This window comes from Myxocyprinus asiaticus, chromosome 1 (assembly GCF_019703515.2).
Source record: "Myxocyprinus asiaticus isolate MX2 ecotype Aquarium Trade chromosome 1, UBuf_Myxa_2, whole genome shotgun sequence".
NCBI classification, from domain to species: domain Eukaryota; kingdom Metazoa; phylum Chordata; class Actinopteri; order Cypriniformes; family Catostomidae; genus Myxocyprinus; species Myxocyprinus asiaticus.
The window spans coordinates 45,745,680-45,767,786 of NC_059344.1; the positions used below are offsets into that span (position 1 = coordinate 45,745,680).

Below are 22,107 nucleotides of genomic sequence, written 5' to 3' on the forward strand. Positions count from 1 at the left end.
GATATATAACTCTTTTGGCATTTGGCTGTGGACATATTAGGCACACCCAGAGCACATTTAGAAGGAATAGCCTTTTTAGCATGCTTAAAGAGCCCGATTTCAGCAAAAGCCAAAGGAAATGAAGATTGGCCAGAGAGCCTGCCTTCATTTTATGAGGCAAGGTGAGGGCATTGCACCTGCTTTGAAGCAGAGAGAGGGATAACTGCCTTTTAAAGCAAACTACTTGGATCAGGTGAAGGTTTCTTGTGGTTTATTGTTTCAATATTTTGACATCCCACATTCTAAACCCAAAGCATCTTGGTAATGAAAAGCATGAAGCTTTTGAGACCTTGCATGTAGAATAGTGTTCCAAAGACAGCTGGTTAATGGCAGTTTTGAGGCAAGACTGCTCAAAGACATGAACACCAATGCTGGCCAGAGGACTTTGAATGGGAAAAGACTAGGCTGTGCTAGGCTGAAAGGCTCTCTATGCCAGTCTTCTGTGGTGAATGAGTGGATATACAAGGCCATGGATGCACATCCGTGGCTGTTTCCGCTCTGCCGATTGTTACTGGGGGACTCTGATAGGAGGTCTGGGTAATGAAGCATGAGGAGCACGTCCTATCCTCACACGCCTAGCGACTGCTCCTCTAGGGCTGTCTGGAACAGACTTGCAGGGTCATGCATGGTGCTCGCCGGCATAAAACAGCTTGAGGTGTGAAACTCATCCCCTGGGCTCTTAGCCTCTAGCCCCTGTAGTGCTGAGTCAACCGAGGACCAAGGCAGCTTGCTTTGATCCATGGCACTGGGACTGAATTATTGTTCTACGGCATGTAAGGAATTCTTTTTGCATTGAGAAAAGACTTTGGTGGTCCTTGGTGTTGTAAATTGTGTTGTGTAAATCTGATGTTTATTGTAAATTGGTATATGTCTCATCACTGTCATGACTGCTATGTTGCTCGGAACTGCACCCAAGACTTTCACCCACTGTTGCACTTGTGTATATGGTTGAGTGACAATAAAGTGATTTGATTGGATTTTATTTTATTTTATTTGATATAGACTTTCAGTGCAGTGGTATTGAGTAGTTTGGCTTGAATTACAATATTTTAAGGTATTTTAATATCCTCTTTGTCTATTCATACTAAAGTTCTCTTTTAATGTGATTGAAATAAACTTGTGCTTATAAATGTTTCACTTTGTTTCAGCTCAGAAATCACCCCTATAATCTTTTGATATCTAACCAAAGTCACTATTTGACACTCAGAATTCAAAAGTCATTAAAAATAGCCCAGTCCTTCAATATTCATCTTTACCATTTTCTGTAACAAAAAAATGTCCTGATACAGCAGCTCTCCTTGGTACATTTCCATTGACATATGAGAATCTGGGAGAATTTTTGCATCGCTTGCATTCTGAATGAGCCACAATAAGTGTTTTATGTGGACATTATTATCCAGATATGGCTCTCAATGCACCACCATCGTGATTTATTAATTCCTGTCTAGGATATATACATAGGCTCGGAAAATCCTTGATTCTGCTCAGAATGAAGGCGAATATACACTACCGGTCAAAAGTTTTGAAACACTTGACTGAAATGTTTCTCGTGATCTTAAAAATCTTTTGATCTGAAGGCGTATGCTTAAATGTTTGAAATTAGTTTTGTAGACAAAAATGTAATTGTGCCAACATATTAATTTATTTCATTATAAAACTAAAATTTAATTACAAAAAAAAAAAAAAAAAGAAAAACAGCCAATAAGTGCCCAGCATAGATGGGAACTCCTTCAATACTGTTTAAAAATCATCCCAGGGTGATACCTCAAGAAGTTGGTTGAGAAAATGTCAAGAGTACATTTCTGAAAATTCTAGGCAAAGGGTGACTACTTTGAAGATGCTAAAATATAACACAGTTTTGATTTATTTTAGATTTTGTTTAGTCACAACATAATTCCCATAGTTTCATTTATGTTATTCCATAGCTTTGATGACTTTACTATTATTCTAAAAAATTATAATAAAGAATAACTGTTTCAAAACTTTTGACCGGTAGTGTATAATTCATGAAAGCTAATGCATTGTTTCTGATTTTTCATCTCATGGCTCTTTTTTCCCCTCTCTGCCAGCCTATTCTCTGGCAAAAGGTTGGCTATAATATCAGTATTAAAATGAGAAGTTTGAAAGATGCACTGCTTCCTTTTTATGTGTGTGTAAACTGATTTGAATCACATATTGGGGGCTTACTGAGCGGAGCTTTAAATGTTAAATGGGGGTTGAAGTCTGCCTGAACTAATTTGTAGAGCTTTGCACCATGTTGACATTTAAATATGATAAGAATAGAAAACTGTATGCCGACCTATTTTGAAGATGCTTTCGGAATACATTGGCATCAGCCGCGGTCTATAATTAATAAAAAAAAAAAAAAAAAAAGACAGGATATTTTACTCCTCCATCAACCTTCTTTTTTTTTTTTTTTTTTTTTTTTTTTTTAGATATGATTATAATACAACTCTTACAAGGCACTGAATGACTGGAAAAATAAAGAGGGACTAAAATATGAGCATGGAGAGAATTAAGAGGGAAGTGCATAGCACACACCTGGGTTTGGAGGAGGGGTAGAGATTGCATCGGCTGGCTGCTGTGCTATCACATTACCGTGATCCAGCCCCTGCATTTATGAGAGCGAGTGGGGAGGAGAGGGACCTCGCCAAATCAGCATGCAAATAGCGCCACATTGTTAACTTAATCAGATGCAGGAGAGAAAATATGGAGAGGGGAGAGGAAGAGAGGGAGGGAGGGAAGGAAGGAAAGATTGAGGGGAGGGGGGCTGCACAAACAAGAGTCAGGGTCTTCTGAAATGGCGGAGAGTGAGAGATTAAACATCTACCGATGGGGATGATGTTTGCTGGGTGGTGGTGTCATGCCCCAGAGGGTTTAAGGGTGTGTGCACGTTCCAGTTTGGTTGTGTGTATGTATGTGTTAAACAGAAGGCAGTGATGATGGAGGCCTATTCTCAGAGCTGTATGAAGTGTTTCAGACAGACAGAGCTCCATGATTGGCTTGGTCACAGCCAATCAGCTGACAGAAACCTGATGCTCTCTGTGTCACTGTCCATTTTAGTAAGACGGGGATTTACATAGGCAACCCAGTGTAGCAGGTGCCACATGTTTACTGCTCTTTGTTCTACATATTTATGGTACAGTTGTCTTAAGAGGCTAGCCCAACTTCCCTTTCTGCACACAAATACAACCATCTTTTTTTTTCTTTTTTTTTAAGGATTCTTTTTTTTAACGTTGTACAATGTACTGTCAGAACTTTTATGCCTGTTTTCATATAATTTATGTCTAAACATGCTGTACAAACAGACTATAAAATCCTCCCATCTCCTCACCCAGCTGCTGTGTAGCTTCTGACAGCCAAATTGCACATAGAGGTCACAACCTCCCCAGCAATGCTCATACGGAGATCAGTGCACGAAGCGTGCTGGCGAACGATGGTAACACATACAACATGTTAACGTGGCAGCTCAAACCAAACCTAAACAGATGAAGGGATGAATATGAGTAATCCCTTACCATGCACTAGAGTGAAAGAGCCACGTGCCTACCTCACATCTCATGGGACCGACTGAGTCGAGCGTAATACCGAGAGGTAATTTTTCACTAAAATATTCTTGGCTTTATGAACTTATCTTTCCTTTTCCCCACTTTGCTCTCCAACTCTCCCATTGACTACGGGACACTGTGGCAGACCAACCCCCCCCCGAAAGAGGATGAATCTATTATCATGTTCAAGGTTGCAGAGGGCAGAGAGGAGGATAAGAATGTGTCGAGAAGACCAGAGGAAAGAAGAATGAGGGCCTGAGTGAGGAGAGACATCTGGAATCTGGTGTGCTGGCCAGTCCAGACTTCTGGACCCAGGCCTCTGTCTTCCCTGTCAGTTAAACTCTGATGTCCAAATGCTTTAAAACTATGCTCTGAAACTATAAAGGGTAGAATCTTGTATGGAGTAAAATCAATCAGGCTACAGACTTAACTGTCAAAATACCTGATTTTTTTAAAAACTTTTTTTCATCATTTTGGTGTGAAAAGAGCTGGTAGTTTTTTGTGCCATGGATCAGATACATGTTTCATTTTTTAAGACTTTGAGGTCTGACCAGTTCTGCCTTGGTTGTTTAATCACAGTTGATTGTCAGTGTGTGGCTGGCATGGAGGCAAATGTTTTCTGCATGGCCTGTGATAGAGCAGCATCAGTGGCGATTTTAGGGGGTGGCCTGTGGTGGCCTGGGCCACCCCTGAAATCTCATTGGCCACCCTGTGGCCACCCCAGAACTGATTGGTAGTTCATCATGTTCATCAACACAAGAATGAAGAACCAATAGAAACACCTGTCAATCAAAGATGACATCTCAGGTCATTTGTTGATTTAGAGCCACACTGACCCAGGGTCAGTTTTATATTTCTGACCATTATAGTAGTGGTGGGACTGAAGCTGTGTGAGCTGATCTTTGATCAGTGGGGGGAGGGGCAGGCCGCGGGTGGCCAGGCAGGTGCCGCAGGTCGCGGGCGCAGCGGGCGCCAGGTCTGGAGTATAAGCACGAAGCTGACATGAGCTAGCGTCTACCTCCAACTTCCAATGAGTTGACGACGTCGATTTGTGATCAAAAAGAAAGCTGTTATTTGAGAGGTATGTTCATCTAATCTAACGTTTAATTTATCCCGAATTTCCATGTGAATGTGAAAAATTTTTTTCATTGTTACAGTAGCTAGGTTAAAGAGTAAGCTAGACCCTACACCACATTCAGCATGTTATCTTTATATTGACATGAAATATGAAATGCCATGTTTTCTGATTTAATGATGGAGGTGTGTAAAGCGTTTTACAGATGTACATGTTCAATAGCTAAAGTTATATATATATATATATATATGGCTAACCTGTGTGTGAAATGGAAGGGTTTGTGCTGTGACTGTACTTTAAATATTTACATGAGTTATTTATGAGCTCTTTATGTGTATTATTGGTCAGTCAGACCAATAAAATCTTCAAAGTTTTTATACCTTATTTTACATTTTAAATATGCAGAGGCAGGGCAAATTGCACTTAAATGCCGCAAATGATTTGACTAATTATTTTATTTGGTAATATTCAAAGTAATAAACCTGTGTAGACACTGTAAATAGAGTTTTGTTTTTTACTGTATTCAGAGCTCAATCTGAAATTTTGGGGTTTCCAGACAGACACCTGTAAGCCCTCGTAGCCAATTTCACACACTGATTTGTACCCAATTTAACAATATTTCTGCTGGACAGTGCAGTTATAGCTAATAAATGAATGAATGATTGATTGAATTGCGCCTCAATCAGTTATCACCTGTACTTGTATCTTTTTATGATTATAAACTATACCTGATGTTATACGCAGATTAATTCTCTACAATGAGAATAGCTCTTAAAAATGTGTAACTGACTTTTCCTAAACAATTACTGATTTAAAAATGGATGTTATGTTAAAATAGCCAGAGATTCCCAGAAACTGTAATAGGTTGAAATAGAACAGGAATAGAAAACTGTCAAATGTCAAAACAACAGTCTGATATTGAATACAAACAATTCAGTGAATGCTAACATGAGTTTAAGAATTCATTTATTCTACATGTGTAGATGTTGAAGCAAAGCAATGCGATATTTACACATTTTGATCATGTGCCATTCATAAAGTTTCTCCTGGTATCGCCACCCCACACTAGGTCTGTACCCCATCTTGGCCACCCCAGTAAAAATGTCCTGGATACGCCACTGAGCAGCATTTCTCTTGCTCTCTCTCTCTCTCTCTCTCTCTCTCTCTCTCTCTCTCTCTCTTTCTCTTATCCTGCTGAGATCCATGGCCTCACCATTTCCGATAAATCCTGATAAATAAACATGTGCCCTGATCTCCCAAAGGTCCTCCACCCTCTCTCCAGAGTCCACCCATTCCACACACACTTCCTACCCTCACAATTAGTCCACAATAAAACATACTTTTCTCTTAATAAAGAGAGGCCTTTTAACATACACTTACCCTTCACAGTCTTTCTCTACTTCCCAGTAGTAATGAGGGACTGTAGAGAGAAGAAACAAAGCATTTGTATCTCTTCTCACCACTCACAGACAGACAATAGAACAGAGCACAAACAATACAAAAAACAGACATTATATATATATATATATATATATATATATATATATATATATATATATATATATATATATATATATATATAAATAAATATACATACATATTGTAACATAAACAGAGTCATGAGCATTTCCAGTCAACTTTGACTTCCTGATGGCTTTGATAAGATTAGTGGCTTTCTTAAACAGGATGTGAGAGGACTGCATTTTAAAAAACATGCTGTATGGACAGAGAACGCTTGCATAACCGTCTTGACACAAAGTTTCTCACAAAAGTGATACTTTCTCTCAGTTTAACTCAGGAGTTTATCAAAGTGACAGGATAAAGAAGATTTAATATCACCCATATTAAATAGACATGCAATGGTTCAATATTTACACTTTATGACAGAAGTGTTTTTCATTCAAGAGCATATGGTTATGGTACCTGTTTATAGTCTTATTGTCTTTCTGTGTGTGGGGGGAAAAGAAGAGACAAAAAAGGCGATTGACAAGACTTGCCTCCCTTAATGAGTATCTCTAATTAGCCATACATTTGTTTTGTGAAAGCTCCAAACAGGCTGCAGTTGCGAAGAGCTGGTAAGTATGTTGAAGTAGCAGCAGATTTTTCTCTCCTGTACTTTTTCTTTTACATTGAGAGGCTTGGAGGCACAACTGGGAGCCAATGTATGCACACAAGCAGCATTAAACACTCAGGAACATTAAGTCACATGTTCTCTCTCTCTTTCTCTTTTTTTCCTTCTTTTATTTTAATTAGCCATGCAACAATTAAAAGATTCACAAACTAAATTGAACCTTGTCTCCCTCTCCTCTCAACTCGATTTCAGCACCTGTCAAAACAACACCCCTTGTTGGAGTCATTATGCAAAACTCGTACGCACAAAACCAGCATGTGCGAGAAGAAAACAGCAATTATTTCTGATATTCACTTATTTGGGGGTTACATTGACATTTAAGTTTTCCACAAAGGTAATCTTTGTTCACCACAGCTGAGAGATAGGGTGTCGAGAGAGAACAGACTGTCACCTTCAGAGAGTCAAATAAGTGATTTTGAAGCTTCATATCACATTTATTCAGGTCCTCTTTGGATTGCCTCAAAAGTAAAAATTCAGAGCTTAATACACGGGCATTGCTGACAACATATCAACAGTTTTGAATGGTGGGATGTACTAATATTTCTGACCAGCGGAGGCCTGATTTTGTTGATGAATTGTCTCTGGTAGTATTGTTCCTGTCCCAGAGCTGGTGTCCTGAGTTGGAGGAGAAATGATGTAAGGCTTGGATGATGGCCCCCTTGCCAATCGTCACATTGCATTCATTGTTTTTCGCCTTTTCTGTGCTGAGGTGAAGTCATACGTGATCAGTGATGTGACCATCACTCGCTCAGCTTTGCCACTAGGACATGACCCTATGTTCTGAAACACAGATCTGATGGGACTGCCAAAAGACTCTTAGGTCAAACAGGGTTAAAGACCCCATGAAATTGCTTGAAATTTGCGGTTCCCTTTCAGGGAAACATTGACATTGCGTAATGACGCAATTGGGACCACGTCAGTGAGTCACGTGGTCTGAACCCTGTATACAATCATGCCAATTCATTGGCTGATGGTGCATAAGCGACGCCCATAGGGAGCCACATCATGGATCCCATATAGGAGGCTGCTTTGGCATCATTTCACCAGATTTTTGTGTATTTCATCAAATCATATTGGTCCCTAGAAATCTGTCGATCCTACAAAGCTGCATTGCTCATAAACCATATTTAAATCTATTTGTGATATTATTTTAAATGGCCATGAAAGTAGTACTGTAAGAATTAACCTTACGTGCTGATCAACTCATTGCTGGCCAAAGACTTTGATTGGATGTAAACATTAATGTGCGCGCTCAATAAACTCTGTTCAGCCACTCGCACATCAGCAGCTCTACTCAGTTGTATGATGTGAGGTATCGGGAGATTTTAACAAGAACAAGTACATGAGTAAAGTATCTAATCTGATGTCAATCCTTTAATAAATGCATCATTCTTTCTGCGGGTTGCTTCATCCTTGGGAATAAGGATTATTCCAAACTCTTGTTGAACTCTTCCAGTGGATGAAACTAGTGACGACACAGAACGGAAACCATGCGCTGTGAATAGTGGCTGCTCGTGATAGTGACATCCAGTGCCCAGAATATGAATTTCAAATCATTTCTCCATAGCGGGCCTAATACTGTTCTGTTTCTAAAGTCTCTCATAGGCCCCATCAGAGCAGTCGGAGGGCTGCAGATGGCCCGCGGGCTGGACTTTGGACACCCCTGGTCCAAAGTCATCTATATGTCCTTTCGCTCACAGATTGTTAATTTGCAGTCCTTTTCTCCTCTGCCGTTTGAGTCGGAAGAGCATAAAAGGCTACATAGAGAGACTGTCTCATTGGATCGTGGATGCAATCTCGTGTGCTTACAAGACACGTGGTTTGTCTTCGCCGTATTCGAGCCCTTTCTATGAGGAGCATGGCATCTTCATGGGCATTGACTAGAGGTCTGTCCTTTGAATACATTTGTATGGCGGCAGGATGGTCCTCTCCACATACTTTTTTTAGATTTTATAATTTGGACGAGAGTTTGTCTCCTGCTTCTCAAGTTCTCACTGTTGGATCAAGAGAAAGTTTTTGAGAATTCTTTTTTTTTTAGCACGCTTGTGTGCTGCTGTAAGCTTGCCACACGGGCTTTGAGATTTGGCAGCTACTGTTCGCATGGCGTGATGGTATCTTGTCCCAATTGCATCATTTCTCAATGTTGACGTTTCCTGGAAAGTGAATGTAATGGTTACGAATGTAACCTTGGTTCCCTGAGAGAGAACGTGAGGTTGCGTAGCTGGCCATACTCTCTAATGGCACAGCCGAAATGGCGCCAAAGCAGCCACTTATATGGGTTCCATGATGCGGCTCCCTATGGGCGTCGTTTAAATGAATCGTTGTGATTGTATACAGGCATCAGACCACGTGACTCACTGATGTAGTCCCAGATGCGTCACTACAAAACGTCTCGTTCCCTCTCAGGGAACCAAGTTTAAATTCATAACCGGAACGTTTCCTATGCTGTGCTGATGTTTATGCAATTGAAACCAAAAGTTTAGGAATGAAATATTGAATGGCATGTCCCTTTTTTTAAAAAAAATATTTAACACTTAAATATGTATTATTTCTTATGCTACAGTTATGAACCATGATTTGTTGCTTGCTAGTCAGTCGCAGGTGGTGTTAGAGGGAGGGAAATTCTCATTCTAGAAAGCATTTTATTGGATAAAAATCGGTGTACTGTAACATAAGTTAATATTTTTGGTCTTTTTTTTTAAGGGAAAGTCTGTAAATTTTGTGTATATGTGTATACTTTCATCAACTTTTGATAAAATCGGACATACTATAAGCCACAAAATTCAAGTGTTGACTTTGGGACCAATTTTAAGAGTGCTAGTGCTAAGTCATATGTGCAAAATCAGTGCGCATGGCCATGAAGTCTTGGCACAAGTGGGTTCTGGGAAGTTTTGTGCACAAAATGCAAATGGCCTGGATCAAGTGCAATTTAATTCTGAGGTTCTTCTCCAGTTTTTGGACCTTCTGCATCCTATTATATAGTCCCAGAAACAGCACATTCATAAGAAGTTGGTAGTTGAATTTCAGGCATATTTCTGTGATAGTGATTCTCATTTTAAAAGCATGAAAAACGTGTTTCTCATCAGTATTTAGATGTAGGCTCCATTAAATTATAGAGAATGTAAGTATTATCAATCATATTTATTAAGTGGCATACAAAACATAGCTAGTATTACAGTATCAGTGGTTGTATCGGCCTTTCAAGATCATAACATTTTTGCACGCACTTCACTTCTACCAGTCAATTTTGCTTTAAAAATTAATTTATTAAAACAAAAAAACAAAAATTAAAACAAAAATATTTCTAAATTCAAAGGACTCTTTAAACAAAAATATAATCATAATAGCAAAATGGTTAAAAAAATAAAATAAATAAAATACGTTAACCACCTCCCAAAAAAATGTTACCCTCTCCAACTTCTTCCAATGGCCTCTTTTGCAGTGACTTAAAAATCACTCTACGACAACAGGCTTTGCACTAAATACAGATGTGTTTCTGAAACATCTTAGCACAATAACCTATTTCTCAGGAAAGTAGCATATTGCGCTTTGCGCCACTTCATTAACATTCAAAACACCCACAGTTTGCGCGTATACACCCAAAGATAACGCAAACACTCCTACACACATCCATTTGCATTTTGCGCTGGCACAAAAACTGCGCTTAGAATTAGCACCTATTGCGCACATCATTGCATGAAAATAGCGCCCTTTATGGAGTTTTAGAGATTGTTCTTTATTTTTGTCACCTCATGTACAGTTGTAAACTTTAGAACATTTTAGGATGAAGCCTTTAACCCTGGGCATTTGACTTTCTTTCTTTTTCTTTCTTTCTTTCTTTGCAAGAGACATGCACGTTATCCTTTTTTTTTTTTTTTTTTTTGCTTTTTAAGTATCCACCTTATGGTGTCTTTATTCACAGACCCTCTCTAACCTACTTCTACAATTTAACAAATGCTCCAAGTTATCCATCTTCTTCCCTTTACAGAGCCTGTGATCTACAGGCAGGAGACTTGACATGCTGTGAATACTATTGTACCTCACACACACTCACACACACACACACACACACACACTCACACACACATATGCACACACAGAGCACATCTGCTGGCCTTCAGGATAATGCCGCAAATATTTAACATAAAGGGAGGCTTTGAGCTTCAGGCCTGCTCTAGATGATGATGAGGATGATGATGTAGCAGGCCGGGACAATGAACTGTGGGAATTCTTTGCTCTCCCACTGATTTTCCCTCCCCTGGCATCCCAACAAGCCTGTCAGACACACAGGATAAAAGGAGCTGCATTTTTCTCTCTGCTCATCCTTTCGTGGGCTCATACTGATCTGCAGAAATGAGCTGAAAGCTGAACTACCTGTTGAAATGCTCTCTTAAGACACTCTCAATGACATATTGTGTGAGAAAGAGACCATGAGTTTGAAGGCTGAGCTAACAGAAGGGAGAAGCAGAGATGAAGCCAAATGCACTTGTAACTGTAACAACTCGTCTGTGGTGGCATTGCAACCCATAAACTCTGTATAATTAGGTCACCTACTGTCTATCCACAAATAAGAAAACAACCTGCATCATGCAATGAGCTTACTGTGCTGGATGAGAATGGTTTTGTCCTTTCAGTCTTTGTTTGATTCAGTTTCGCTCTTGTGCCGGGAACCTTTGCTTATTGCCTCATTACAGCCACTAATAATCCAGTTCAGTCAAAGAGCATCGGGAGGAAGAAAAACAAGCCACGTTTTATTGGATTAATTAGAACTATTGTGAAGACCACCTGCAATAAACCAAACATGGGTATAGAGATAGAGGAGCGATTGGACTGCACTGATAAGAACAAAATGCATTTTAGCCACTATCTGTTTATGATTTTGTTATTGTACATGTCTGGCCATTTTCCCATAAGTACATAGCATGTATTGCCATTCCATCCATTAAATATGCAACATATGGCAGCCATTTCAAACACCAAACAGGCATTTTTTCTCCTTTTTTTCTTTTTAATACTGGGGCCATTAATGATTAGCTGGAAACAAAATGGACTTTTGCACTTCCTGTAAATAGTGATTGATTTATCAATAGCGATGACCTCTTTCATAATTAATTAATCAGCTACTGCAAAGTAATTAGTCAATGGATTCTGGTCGATAAATCCTCACAATAACAGAATAGCTAATGGCCTTGCAATCTCTATATATATATAATTTATTTTTTTTCATTTCAACTTGCATATATAACTTTGAATTCAGTTTGTTTTACTTGTCAATGCTTCCCCCCTCCCCACTTGAAACCACTGTTTTCTGTAAATGTACACACACTTTTCCCAAACGAGGACACCAACTTTACGTTAAGTCAAGGCACAAAGCCTGAAAGAGCCAGATCTGCTATGTGTTATTTGATTTAGGGTTTGAACATGCTGTGAAATCTAGAACATTAACGGATTAGTTGTGTTTTATGTCCTTTCTGAGGTCTGTCATATACTTAAAAATGCTTTGTTCAGAGCCTGTTCAAGACTGAAGTTTACTTGCGTGTGTAAGTTTTTTGGTATGTGTGTTTTATATGGAACATTGGTTTTGCCATCCATGTTGATTTGCGAGAAGCCACTAGAGGACCAGCTCAAGGACATGAGCATGCACGGGTACCTGAAGTTTAATGTAATATTTTGTCACTAAAGAGGCCCCAATTTAGTTGAGTTTATCTTGATGTTCCAAAATCAAAGCCCAGCCCTCCAGAAAGCTATCTAAATGCCAGCTCCGGCGCAAACAGATAATGCAAATCATATTCATGCACCTTGCAATGCTTACTGCAGGCTCTATCAGAAACCACAATCACTTCCGATATCTTATATACACCTTCATTCAGCATCTCGTTCATTGCCCCACATTTGTTACTTTGGAAATGCATTGAGGTGTTTGTGTTTCTCATAGTTACATATAGATCCCACTATAGGTCCATTCAGTAAGAGATGCTGATGCCATATGATTAAGGAAATAGTTATGCCATTATTTACTCACCCTTATATCACTCCAAACCCATATGACTTGCTTTCTTTTGTGGAACACATAAGGTACATTTTTAAGAAGCCTTAACAGGGTTTAATTACCATAATGACATTGAATAATTTATCTGTTCTTTCAAGCTCAGAAAAAAAAAGGGCAAAAAAAAAAAACATACAATTATAGTAAAAAAAACATAAAAGTAATCGATACGACTCCTGCACTATATTCCAACTCTCACAGTGCAATGATCAGAGTGATATTTAAGTTGTTTTTCACCTTGAAATCAAATCATTAATAAACAGTCAAATCAAATATATCCTCAGCCTCATTGGTTTTCATTGGGTCGCATGACCAAATGTCATGACATTATGTTGCATGTTTGATCACAAGACCACATTTGGTCCTTATGGCAAAAAAAAAAAAAAAAAAAAAAAAAAAAAAAGAAAACTTTTTGTGTTCCCCAGAAGAAAGATTTGTAGTGGAGTGACATTAGGGTGAACTTCTCCTTTAACGTGCAATGCTTTTGTGCTATCAGTTTAGGCGCAAATCACACATCTTGTTCCCTGGTGGTGAAACAATGGCCCTACTTGACAAAGCAATGATAAGAACATAAGGACAGCAGTCTGATTGTGGCATTTGCACCCTCTAATTAAATGGTGGTTTGCAGAGTTTGCAGAAAAGAGAAAAGATTGTTAGGTAAAGTGAGGTAAAGATAAGACATAAATCCGGTTGTTTTGCCATGTTGCTTGAAAGGCTGACTATAAACCACAGACTGTAAAGCTGCATTCCACTGGGCCCTGTGTGACAGTGCACTAAAGGAAGTCTCAGTGGCTTTTCAAGAGACATGGCGGCAGTGCACGCGTTAATTAGAGCACACTGCTGCTGTTACACTACGTGTGACAGGTAGTATCAGACCGCTGAGACTCGATCGTTCAGTCTAGCTCCTGCCTAACCCAGCTGCCCCAGCCTGGGGGGGGGGGAGCCGGGGGTCTGGGACAAGAAACCATTGCCGTGTTTGCTGTCAGGCCTACAAGCTGTGGGCCACGACTCAATGGCACTGATCCAAATAGGTGAGGCATTAGCATTACTAACAGAGGAAAGATAGGCAATGAAAGTTTGCAGGGCATCCTACGAACACAGATAACAGAGACATGCATCTGTAAGAGAGGTACCAAAGCACTGAAACCCTAAATGTGCTATAAAGTTATTAAACAGAATATTCTAATTAAATTTGCAACTATGTACAGCAAAAATCTAAATTAATCACATGGAAATACGAAGAACTGAGTTAGAAAAAAATGCATGTAGGCAGTGAACAACATGTAATCTTTTCATCTTTCTAAATTAAAATGACAGTGTATGCATTTTTGAGAAATTGCCCCCCAAATGTGCTTGATGCTCGGCAAATTTGGTTTGGAGGCTTTCTCAGATATGCATTAAGCATGGTGATATTTAGGAGCAGATGTATTTAGATTTTAATGCCTTTGTTTTGAGATAAGGCTCTTGGCATGGAGTTTCTATTAATTATACTATGGAAAATATGCACTTTACTGATAATTGTTCCATAGTGATGCCTTTCATAAAGTATTCCCAGTATCGAATTTATATATTAATGTATTTATTTATTTATGCTCTTAAAAATTATTCCAGACTGTGTTTGTGTGTATGTATGTGTGTCAGGCTCCACGTCTGTGTGTACATATGAACTTAATACCTTGTCTGCATCTGCAAGTGAGTGTGTGTGTGTGTGTGTTTGTGACACCTCTTTAACCATATGAAATGTCCTTGTTAATCAGAAAAAAAAAAAAAAAAAAAAAAAAAATGAAATGACTTGGGAGCAAGGAAGGCATATTAATGCACTTCATTTGCATACACTCGTCAGGCGAGGCTATGTTAAAAAAAACAAACTGGATTCGTCAGTTCATTTCACATCAGTCCTTTGTCTATCTGCCTTTGTTATATGGTAAAGATAAAGAAGGAAATCAAATTGAAGAAAAGGGCAAGCAGTTATCTCTCCAAATGAGTAACTGCTCATCATGCCTTGCTTAAACCATAGATTTATTTTGCAGAAAGCATGCTAGCCACATTCAGAAAGGAGCCCGTCTTATATCTGCTAGGAACAAAAGCAATTTTAACAACCGCTAACCAAAGAAATTTCAAAGTCTTGAAGCATCTTACAAACATCCAAATCCAAACATCACCCACCATTTTTGGGACTTTGCTGAATGTTTGCCTTTGTCTGAAGACTGTTGGTTTAATTAGTTGACCTGGCAGAGTGAACCATTCATGATTTATATTTGTCTTGTATTTACTCCTGTATTACATTTGCTGAATATTAAAAATCCTCACAAAACTGCTTAGCCGTGTATAATTTGCCGTGCACATGCTTGCGCGCGTGAGTGTGTTTATAGCACACAGTCTTTAAATACATAATACACCTACAGTGTATTGTTCACATCCAGCTTTCAGCATTTCTTTTTTTTTTATTCCACGGAGTTATAGCTCTGGACAAAAGAGGAATGGCATTCAGCAGCAGCCCACAGTGTGTTTAGCAGCAACTGGAAGTGGCCTAAGTGTTTTTATTCAAGTTGGAGAGATAAGACTGCAACCAAGATGGCGTAGGAAGAGCAAATAGCTAAAGAACAGGCAGCCCTTATTAGAGTATGTATGAGAGCATCAGCAAATATGTGTTGCAAGCCTACTGCCTTCTGCTGCTCTCTCTCTCTCTCTCTCTCTCTCTCTCTCTCTCTCTCTCTCTCTCTCTCTCTCTCTGTGTGTGTGTGTATGTGTGTGTGCTGGTTTGTTAGACTTGTGTATTTGTCTCAACAAGTGCAATTTTGTATGATTATCAGATCAGTTATCAGACATCCAATTGCTGACGCTTGTCAAAAAAAATAAATCCATTATTTGTTTTCCTGTGCATTGGGTCATGTGACAGACAGACATGTATGTTTGTAAAGTGTTTTGAGGAGCCACTGCACTCATGTTAAAGAGCTAGCTGTCATATTGCCATTAGGAAGAGTGAAATATAATATGTCAGCAGCATATAAACTGCAGGTGCTGAGTCATTAGGTTTTCCCTCTCCAGTAAGTAAACTGGGTCAATCTGAACCATTTACAAAGATTTATTAATGACCAAAGGGTGTGGATACCCTCCCCAGCACACCTTACCCTGCCTCAGGTGATGATGAGTGTGCTAGAGAGAAACAGACTATAAGGGGACACCAGCATGTGTTTCTAAATAAAGGTGAAGAGGAGTGAAAGCTCTCACCTCCATCATTCTAGACCCAATTTCCTGAACACCTGCTCTCACCATTGTCTCTGTTAAAAACAACCACAGTGCATTTATTTTATGTTTATAATCATGTGTTAAAGTGCATAGCCACTGTTACACCAGGCAGCATACTAATCAGCATAATGAGATATTATACAATATTTTGTTGACCAAAGCAAAACTGTCTTTATTGTTTCTGAAGCTTGACCCTGTCAGTCACAGGGGAATGCAGCAACATCATTATCCTTCCTTAAGATGATGAGCAGCATCCTAAATAAGCACAACCAAGCCAGATGACAACAGGCACTTCTTGTGTATTCATTTTAGCATGACAGTGCATTAGGCCACTCTGTGTCCATTTAAAATGACTGGGAAGCCTCTGATATATTGGGGACCCTTTCAATAACACCAACTGTTGTTTTCCTCTCATCTGAAAGCCATACGAGAGTAAGAGAACAGAGAGGGGGGAAAAAAGGTGAACACAGAATGATTTGCATCAAATGTAATGTGCCCTTTTAATGGAAAATTATGCCAAGACAAGTGTCACAGCAGCAAGATAAGGGCTTGTGTTTACTGGAGTAACCCCTTGGTTTTAAGTGCTATTGTTAATATCATAATTGTAGTATTGCAGCTGCTTCATGACAATACCATTGCTCCGTTTCATTAATGCATGTAATTGGAGGGATTCTGATAGGATGGGACCAAGTAGCTTAATTATGCGGCGCCTTGCCGTGTTTACTGGGTAATTATTTCTTCCAAAATTGTGTTACTGTTTGAGAAAAAGTTCTGAGAGTTGCAACTTCTCTCCCCAAATGTGAGAGTACATGTAGTACTTCATAAATCAGACAGAGATTAACTCAATTTTTTTTTCTTCACACTTGTCACTGAAGTGCAGTCATCGTTGTTAACCATTTCCTCACACCATATTCAGACTGCTGACACACAAAGGGGTACTCAAGAATGAACTGAATTAACTGCCATATGGTGTGATTTCCTTTACCAGACAATGCAATATAATCTGTGGAGTAGATATACAAAAGAGTGTATCTACTTGCTGTTGTTTTTTTGTTTTATTTTTTTGTTTTTATTTCTGTACCTGCACCACTTTAACAAAAAATTAAACACCTTTGTGTCTGTGCTAATGTCTACGACTGTAATGTCTGAGACTGTGCTTTAACTTGGAAATATGACCTTTACCGCAGTATCTCAAAAGGTATATGTGATTTTTATTTCTTGAAATCTGAGCTCAGAGTGGGTTTTCAACACAAACCATTTGCAGATTATGGTGAGGTTGAAAAAGTTTGCTACAATATATTCTGTCCAAATCATTGCATGTTTACATCTATTGTTAATATTTGTTACAATGTACAGTACCTGATATTCTTTATATCATTTTACATCTGTATTGTGCAGTGTTTCCTGCTGATTGTCTACAGTGATTATCAATAATGCCTTAAGGCTAAAGAAGGTGTGTGATGACTGAATATCTGTTGTTCTGTGCTTTTGAATACCTGACTCAATACCTGTTCTGTGTTTTTGTCTTCTAGGATGGAGGACTCTAGTTTGTGCCTTGGTGTATCCTCTATGGTCCCAGATGCTGACACCCATCTCAGCAATGCAGTACTTAATGGCCGCTACCCAATCAGTCAGAAACTGCACCAGCTGACTGCCCAGCTGGGCCATGCCTTTCCTGAACTACAGAGTTGCCAACAGATCCCAGAGGAGAAGGCAGCCACCCCACTGGATGAGAAAACCCATGCTGCCTTAGCTAATCAGCCAATCAGCAGTCAGATGGCCTTACTGGCCAACCAGCTTAACCGTGACATGGATGTGGGAGCCCTTAGTGGTCTGAATGGCCGTGTTGATTTGCAACAATTTCTCAATGGGCAGAACTTAGGAATCATGTCACAGATGAACGACATAGAAGATGATGCCCGCAAGAACCGCAAATACCCTTGTCCGCTATGTGGTAAACGCTTCCGCTTTAACAGCATACTGTCTCTTCATATGCGTACACACACTGGAGAGAAGCCCTTTAAATGCCCCTATTGTGACCACCGAGCTGCTCAGAAGGGTAACTTGAAGATCCACCTCCGTACCCATAAATTGGGAAATCTTGGTAAGGGTCGTGGTCGTGTACGTGAAGAAAACAGGCTTCTTCATGAACTGGAAGAGAGGGCCATTCTACGTGATAAGCAAATGAGGAGCAGCCTGCTGCAGCCCTCCCAACCTCTTCCACCCCACTTGGGTATACAAGGTCACAACCAGCAACAGCCCGGCTCTGCCTGTGGTATGCTCACTCCACCGAGTCTTGGTGGCTCACCTGATACACTGACTCAGCCGTCTGCCTCACCTAAGCCTGCAGGTACCAGCCTTCAAGATGATCAAGCCCTCAACCCATCCCAAGGGTTCCGCTGCACTTTCTGCAAGGGTAAATTTAAAAAGCGTGAGGAGCTAGACCGCCACATTCGCATTCTTCACAAGCCCTACAAGTGTACCCTGTGTGAATTTGCTGCCTCCCAGGAGGAGGACCTCATCAGTCATGTGGAGAAAACCCACATCACAGCTGAATCAGCCCAGGGACAGGGCACAGGAGCTGGCAGCGGAGAGAAGCCTGCCAATGAATTTCGCTGTGAGGTCTGTGGCCAGGTCTTCAGCCAAGCTTGGTTTCTGAAAGGCCACATGCGGAAACACAAGGACTCCTTTGAACATTGCTGCCAGATCTGTGGACGTCGTTTCAAGGAGCCCTGGTTCCTGAAGAATCACATGAAGGTGCATCTTAACAAGCTGGCCATCAAGAACAAGCCTCCTGTTGGTGGAGGAGCTGATGAAGATGGACCCTCTGTTAACACCATGAGTAGCCTGGCTCAAGAAGCTCATGCCAACTTGTATTCACGTTACATTTCTTGCCTGCAAAGTGGCTTCCTCTCACCTGACAAGCAAGGCCTGGCTGAACACCAACATCAGATGCTGGCCAAGGCTGGTATAGCTATGAAGGAGAAGGAGATGCTTGGAAAGCTCCTGAGCCCAGTGACCAGCATTGGCCATGGATTAGGTGAAAGTGACAAGCGCTCACTCTTGGGTTGCCTAAATCTAGTGCCTCCTCTGAAGTCAAGCTGTATGGAGCGCTTACAAGCTGCAGCTAAAGTGGCAGAGATGGACCCCCTGAACAGCTACCAAGCCTGGCAAATAATGGCACGTGGAATGGCCATGGAACGCTCCTTCATGCCAAAAGAGCAACACCATGGGGGGCACGGACAAGAAGATGAACTTGCCAGTGCAGCTGGGATTGTTCCATTTGGCAAAGACAAGCATGAGCACCCAACCTTAGGTTCTAGTAATGGTTACAAGCAGAAGCAACACCCTGAAGTCCTCCATGGAGTGAAGACCAGTGGAGGAATAATGCCCTTGAAAGATGAGGGTGTAGGCTTTGATGCCCACCGTGAGTTCTTGCCTCACCATGGGGGTCTGGGCCTTGGCCAAGGGCTTGAGTACAGCCTGGCCAGTCTAAAAGAGAAACCAACTGAGTGTCCTGACTGCGGCAGAGTCTTTAGAACCTATCACCAAATGGTGGTCCACTCCCGAGTGCACAACAAAGACCGGCGAACCCTAGATGAGAGCTCCCAGCATGGTCTGGATGAAAGGCGTGGCTCAGCAAGCGACCCAGAGTCTCAGTCCATCAGCCGATCCACCACCCCAGGCTCCTCCAATGTGACGGAGGAAAGTGGTGCTGGAGGGGGACACTCGCAAACAGGCAGTGTGCAGGATGACAGTCCCCACCCATCTTCTCCATCTTCAGGTAAGATCTGTTCTGCAGACTTCTGATTCAATCCCACTATGTAAACAAGAAAGAAGGATATTGAAATACTTAGTAGAGACTCTGATTAAATAAATGAGCTTTTTAGTAAACTATCTGGCATTACAGTCTCAAAACTTGTGTGAACTCCACAGGATTTAGTCCTTTAATACTCAGTACATTTATACAGCAATTTCAACAATGGCAATTATCTATTGGCAGCTGTTGTGACACAAGGTATGCTTGACAGTTGGTTCTTACAGTTCACAGAAAATGGGTGATTGTGAGAATAATGTGTCAGGACGTGATAAGGTGATCAAATCTGCTTGAAATGTAGATAAAATGCCAACGTAAATCTGAGCAGCACATTCCTTCTGTAACCCTGACATTACTGTTCAAATACCCATCGAAGTCTCTCTGAGTGCACTCATATGAGTTTACATTATTCCTTACTATTTTTAACTGTGAAAAAGCTTTCATTAATTTGGCCATCTTACTGCAGTGGATCCATACAGCTCACTATTTAGGAAAAATGGAAATGTTATGTGTGATTAAAACATCCTCCTCCTGGGGATAGGACAATGACCCCACCCTAACTGAGGAACTCAGAGCTTGTGAGATAAACGTATGTTTAGTGGGATTAAGTGAAGCTGCAGCTAATGATTACAGAAGTTTTAAAGGTAACTTTCTCATTCCTCGGGGTAGTACACCACTGTTAAGCAGCCTGGCTGTTATTTAGGTCACGTCTATGTGATAATCAGTTAGCTTAAGCTAAACAAGACACTAATTAAAGATATACATATAAAGCAGGTCAAAAAAATTTAACTTCATTTGCTGGGTAAAACGTGCTTTTAAGTTTAAAAAAAAAAAAAAAAAAATGTGGCTTAGCTTAAGGCTCTAAGCAACTTAATTTCAACAGCAAAAAATAAATTGTTTATTCATTCCCAGTCCTTATCACCCTCATGTAGTGAGATGAGTTTGAACATGCAATGGGCTATGTTTATTTTAATCTAAGGAATAATAACAGACAACCCCCACCCCAATTAGGAATTAATGAAAATGAGAAGAAGATAAAACCTATTTTCTTTACTTAGATTATTAAACCTAAACACTTCTCTACAGAAAGCAGGCTTTGTTACAGAAGTAATTATCCTGTGAATTTAATGCAGTAAGTTTTATTTCGTTTGCATCTCTTTTACTACTACTTTTGAGATTTAGCTCATGGCATTTTATAAACTCATTTTAAGCCTTTGTAAGATTGGCAGGGTATTTGGAATTAAAGTGATTAGTGTTTAATAACAAAAGGCTAAGCACTAACTGAATCATGGGACAGAGAATGAATATACCATTTATTTATTGATTCTTCTGCACTCTTGTGGTATTTATTGTGCATGAGAAGCCACACAAGTCTGACAAATTGGTGATGTTATGTTTATATCGCCATACCTAAGATTCTCTTTCCCTCTCATTTCCCCTTCCCATTTGCCCTCATTTACTTGCTATTTTCCTATGCTCTTTCTCACTCTTTGTCTCTATATATTTAATATACAATTATACTGTTCTCTCATATTTTATCTCTTTGATATTTGTATTTCAAAGCAATGAAATGATCTATTAATCATTTTCACATGACACTGTACAAAAATGAAATAATTTGCACACATAATGCCACATTTTAATATTTTGCTGAGACAATTTTTTTTGTAGCAATGACAGAGTATGTATCAGCTTTACACACTCTTTCTTCAGGTGTGTTTTGGAACTTTTGTCTATAAAGATTTGCTCCAGGTTAGTCAGATGACCCTTGTGCTCCTCAGTTGTCAAATAATGCCACAGTTCCCCAATTAGATTTAGATCTTGGAAATAGTCATATGGTTTTTTACCATTATCTTGAGGAATGTTTACGAACTATGCAACAGGATGTGGCCTGTCATACCTCTGTTTTACTTTTAATATCTCACACGTTCCTCTAACCCAAAGAGAACAGACTTCCTTTATCATCGGTGAATTGCATTTAATTTTTTTCACCTTTTCTTTAACATATGGCAGCTTCATCTGCTGTCTTCTTTTAGCGAGCTCACCCAACCCCTAAACCACCTACCCACTGCAATTTTGAGTTAAACTTGAATTACAGTAATCAACAATAACATCTCAACTGTGAAAGAAGGTCGACACAATCACTTTTGTCTTTGACACTGTACTTGTTTAACACAGAGAGAGACTGATAAAAAGGGAAAA

At 39.9% G+C, this 22,107-nt stretch overlaps 1 protein-coding gene across 4 annotated transcripts in view; it reads left to right on the plus strand.

The window, feature by feature from the left end:
- The window catches only part of LOC127446064 (zinc finger protein 536-like), a 215,967-nt gene that overhangs the window by 96,997 nt on the left and 96,863 nt on the right, over positions 1-22,107 (plus strand). For all 4 annotated transcript variants that reach the window (XM_051706705.1, XM_051706699.1, XM_051706715.1 and 1 more), the window contains one exon: positions 17,621-19,872. In XM_051706705.1, the coding sequence (XP_051562665.1) occupies positions 17,622-19,872 (2,251 nt within the window). In that variant the 5' untranslated portion in view covers position 17,621. The remainder of the gene's footprint in view (positions 1-17,620; positions 19,873-22,107) is intronic.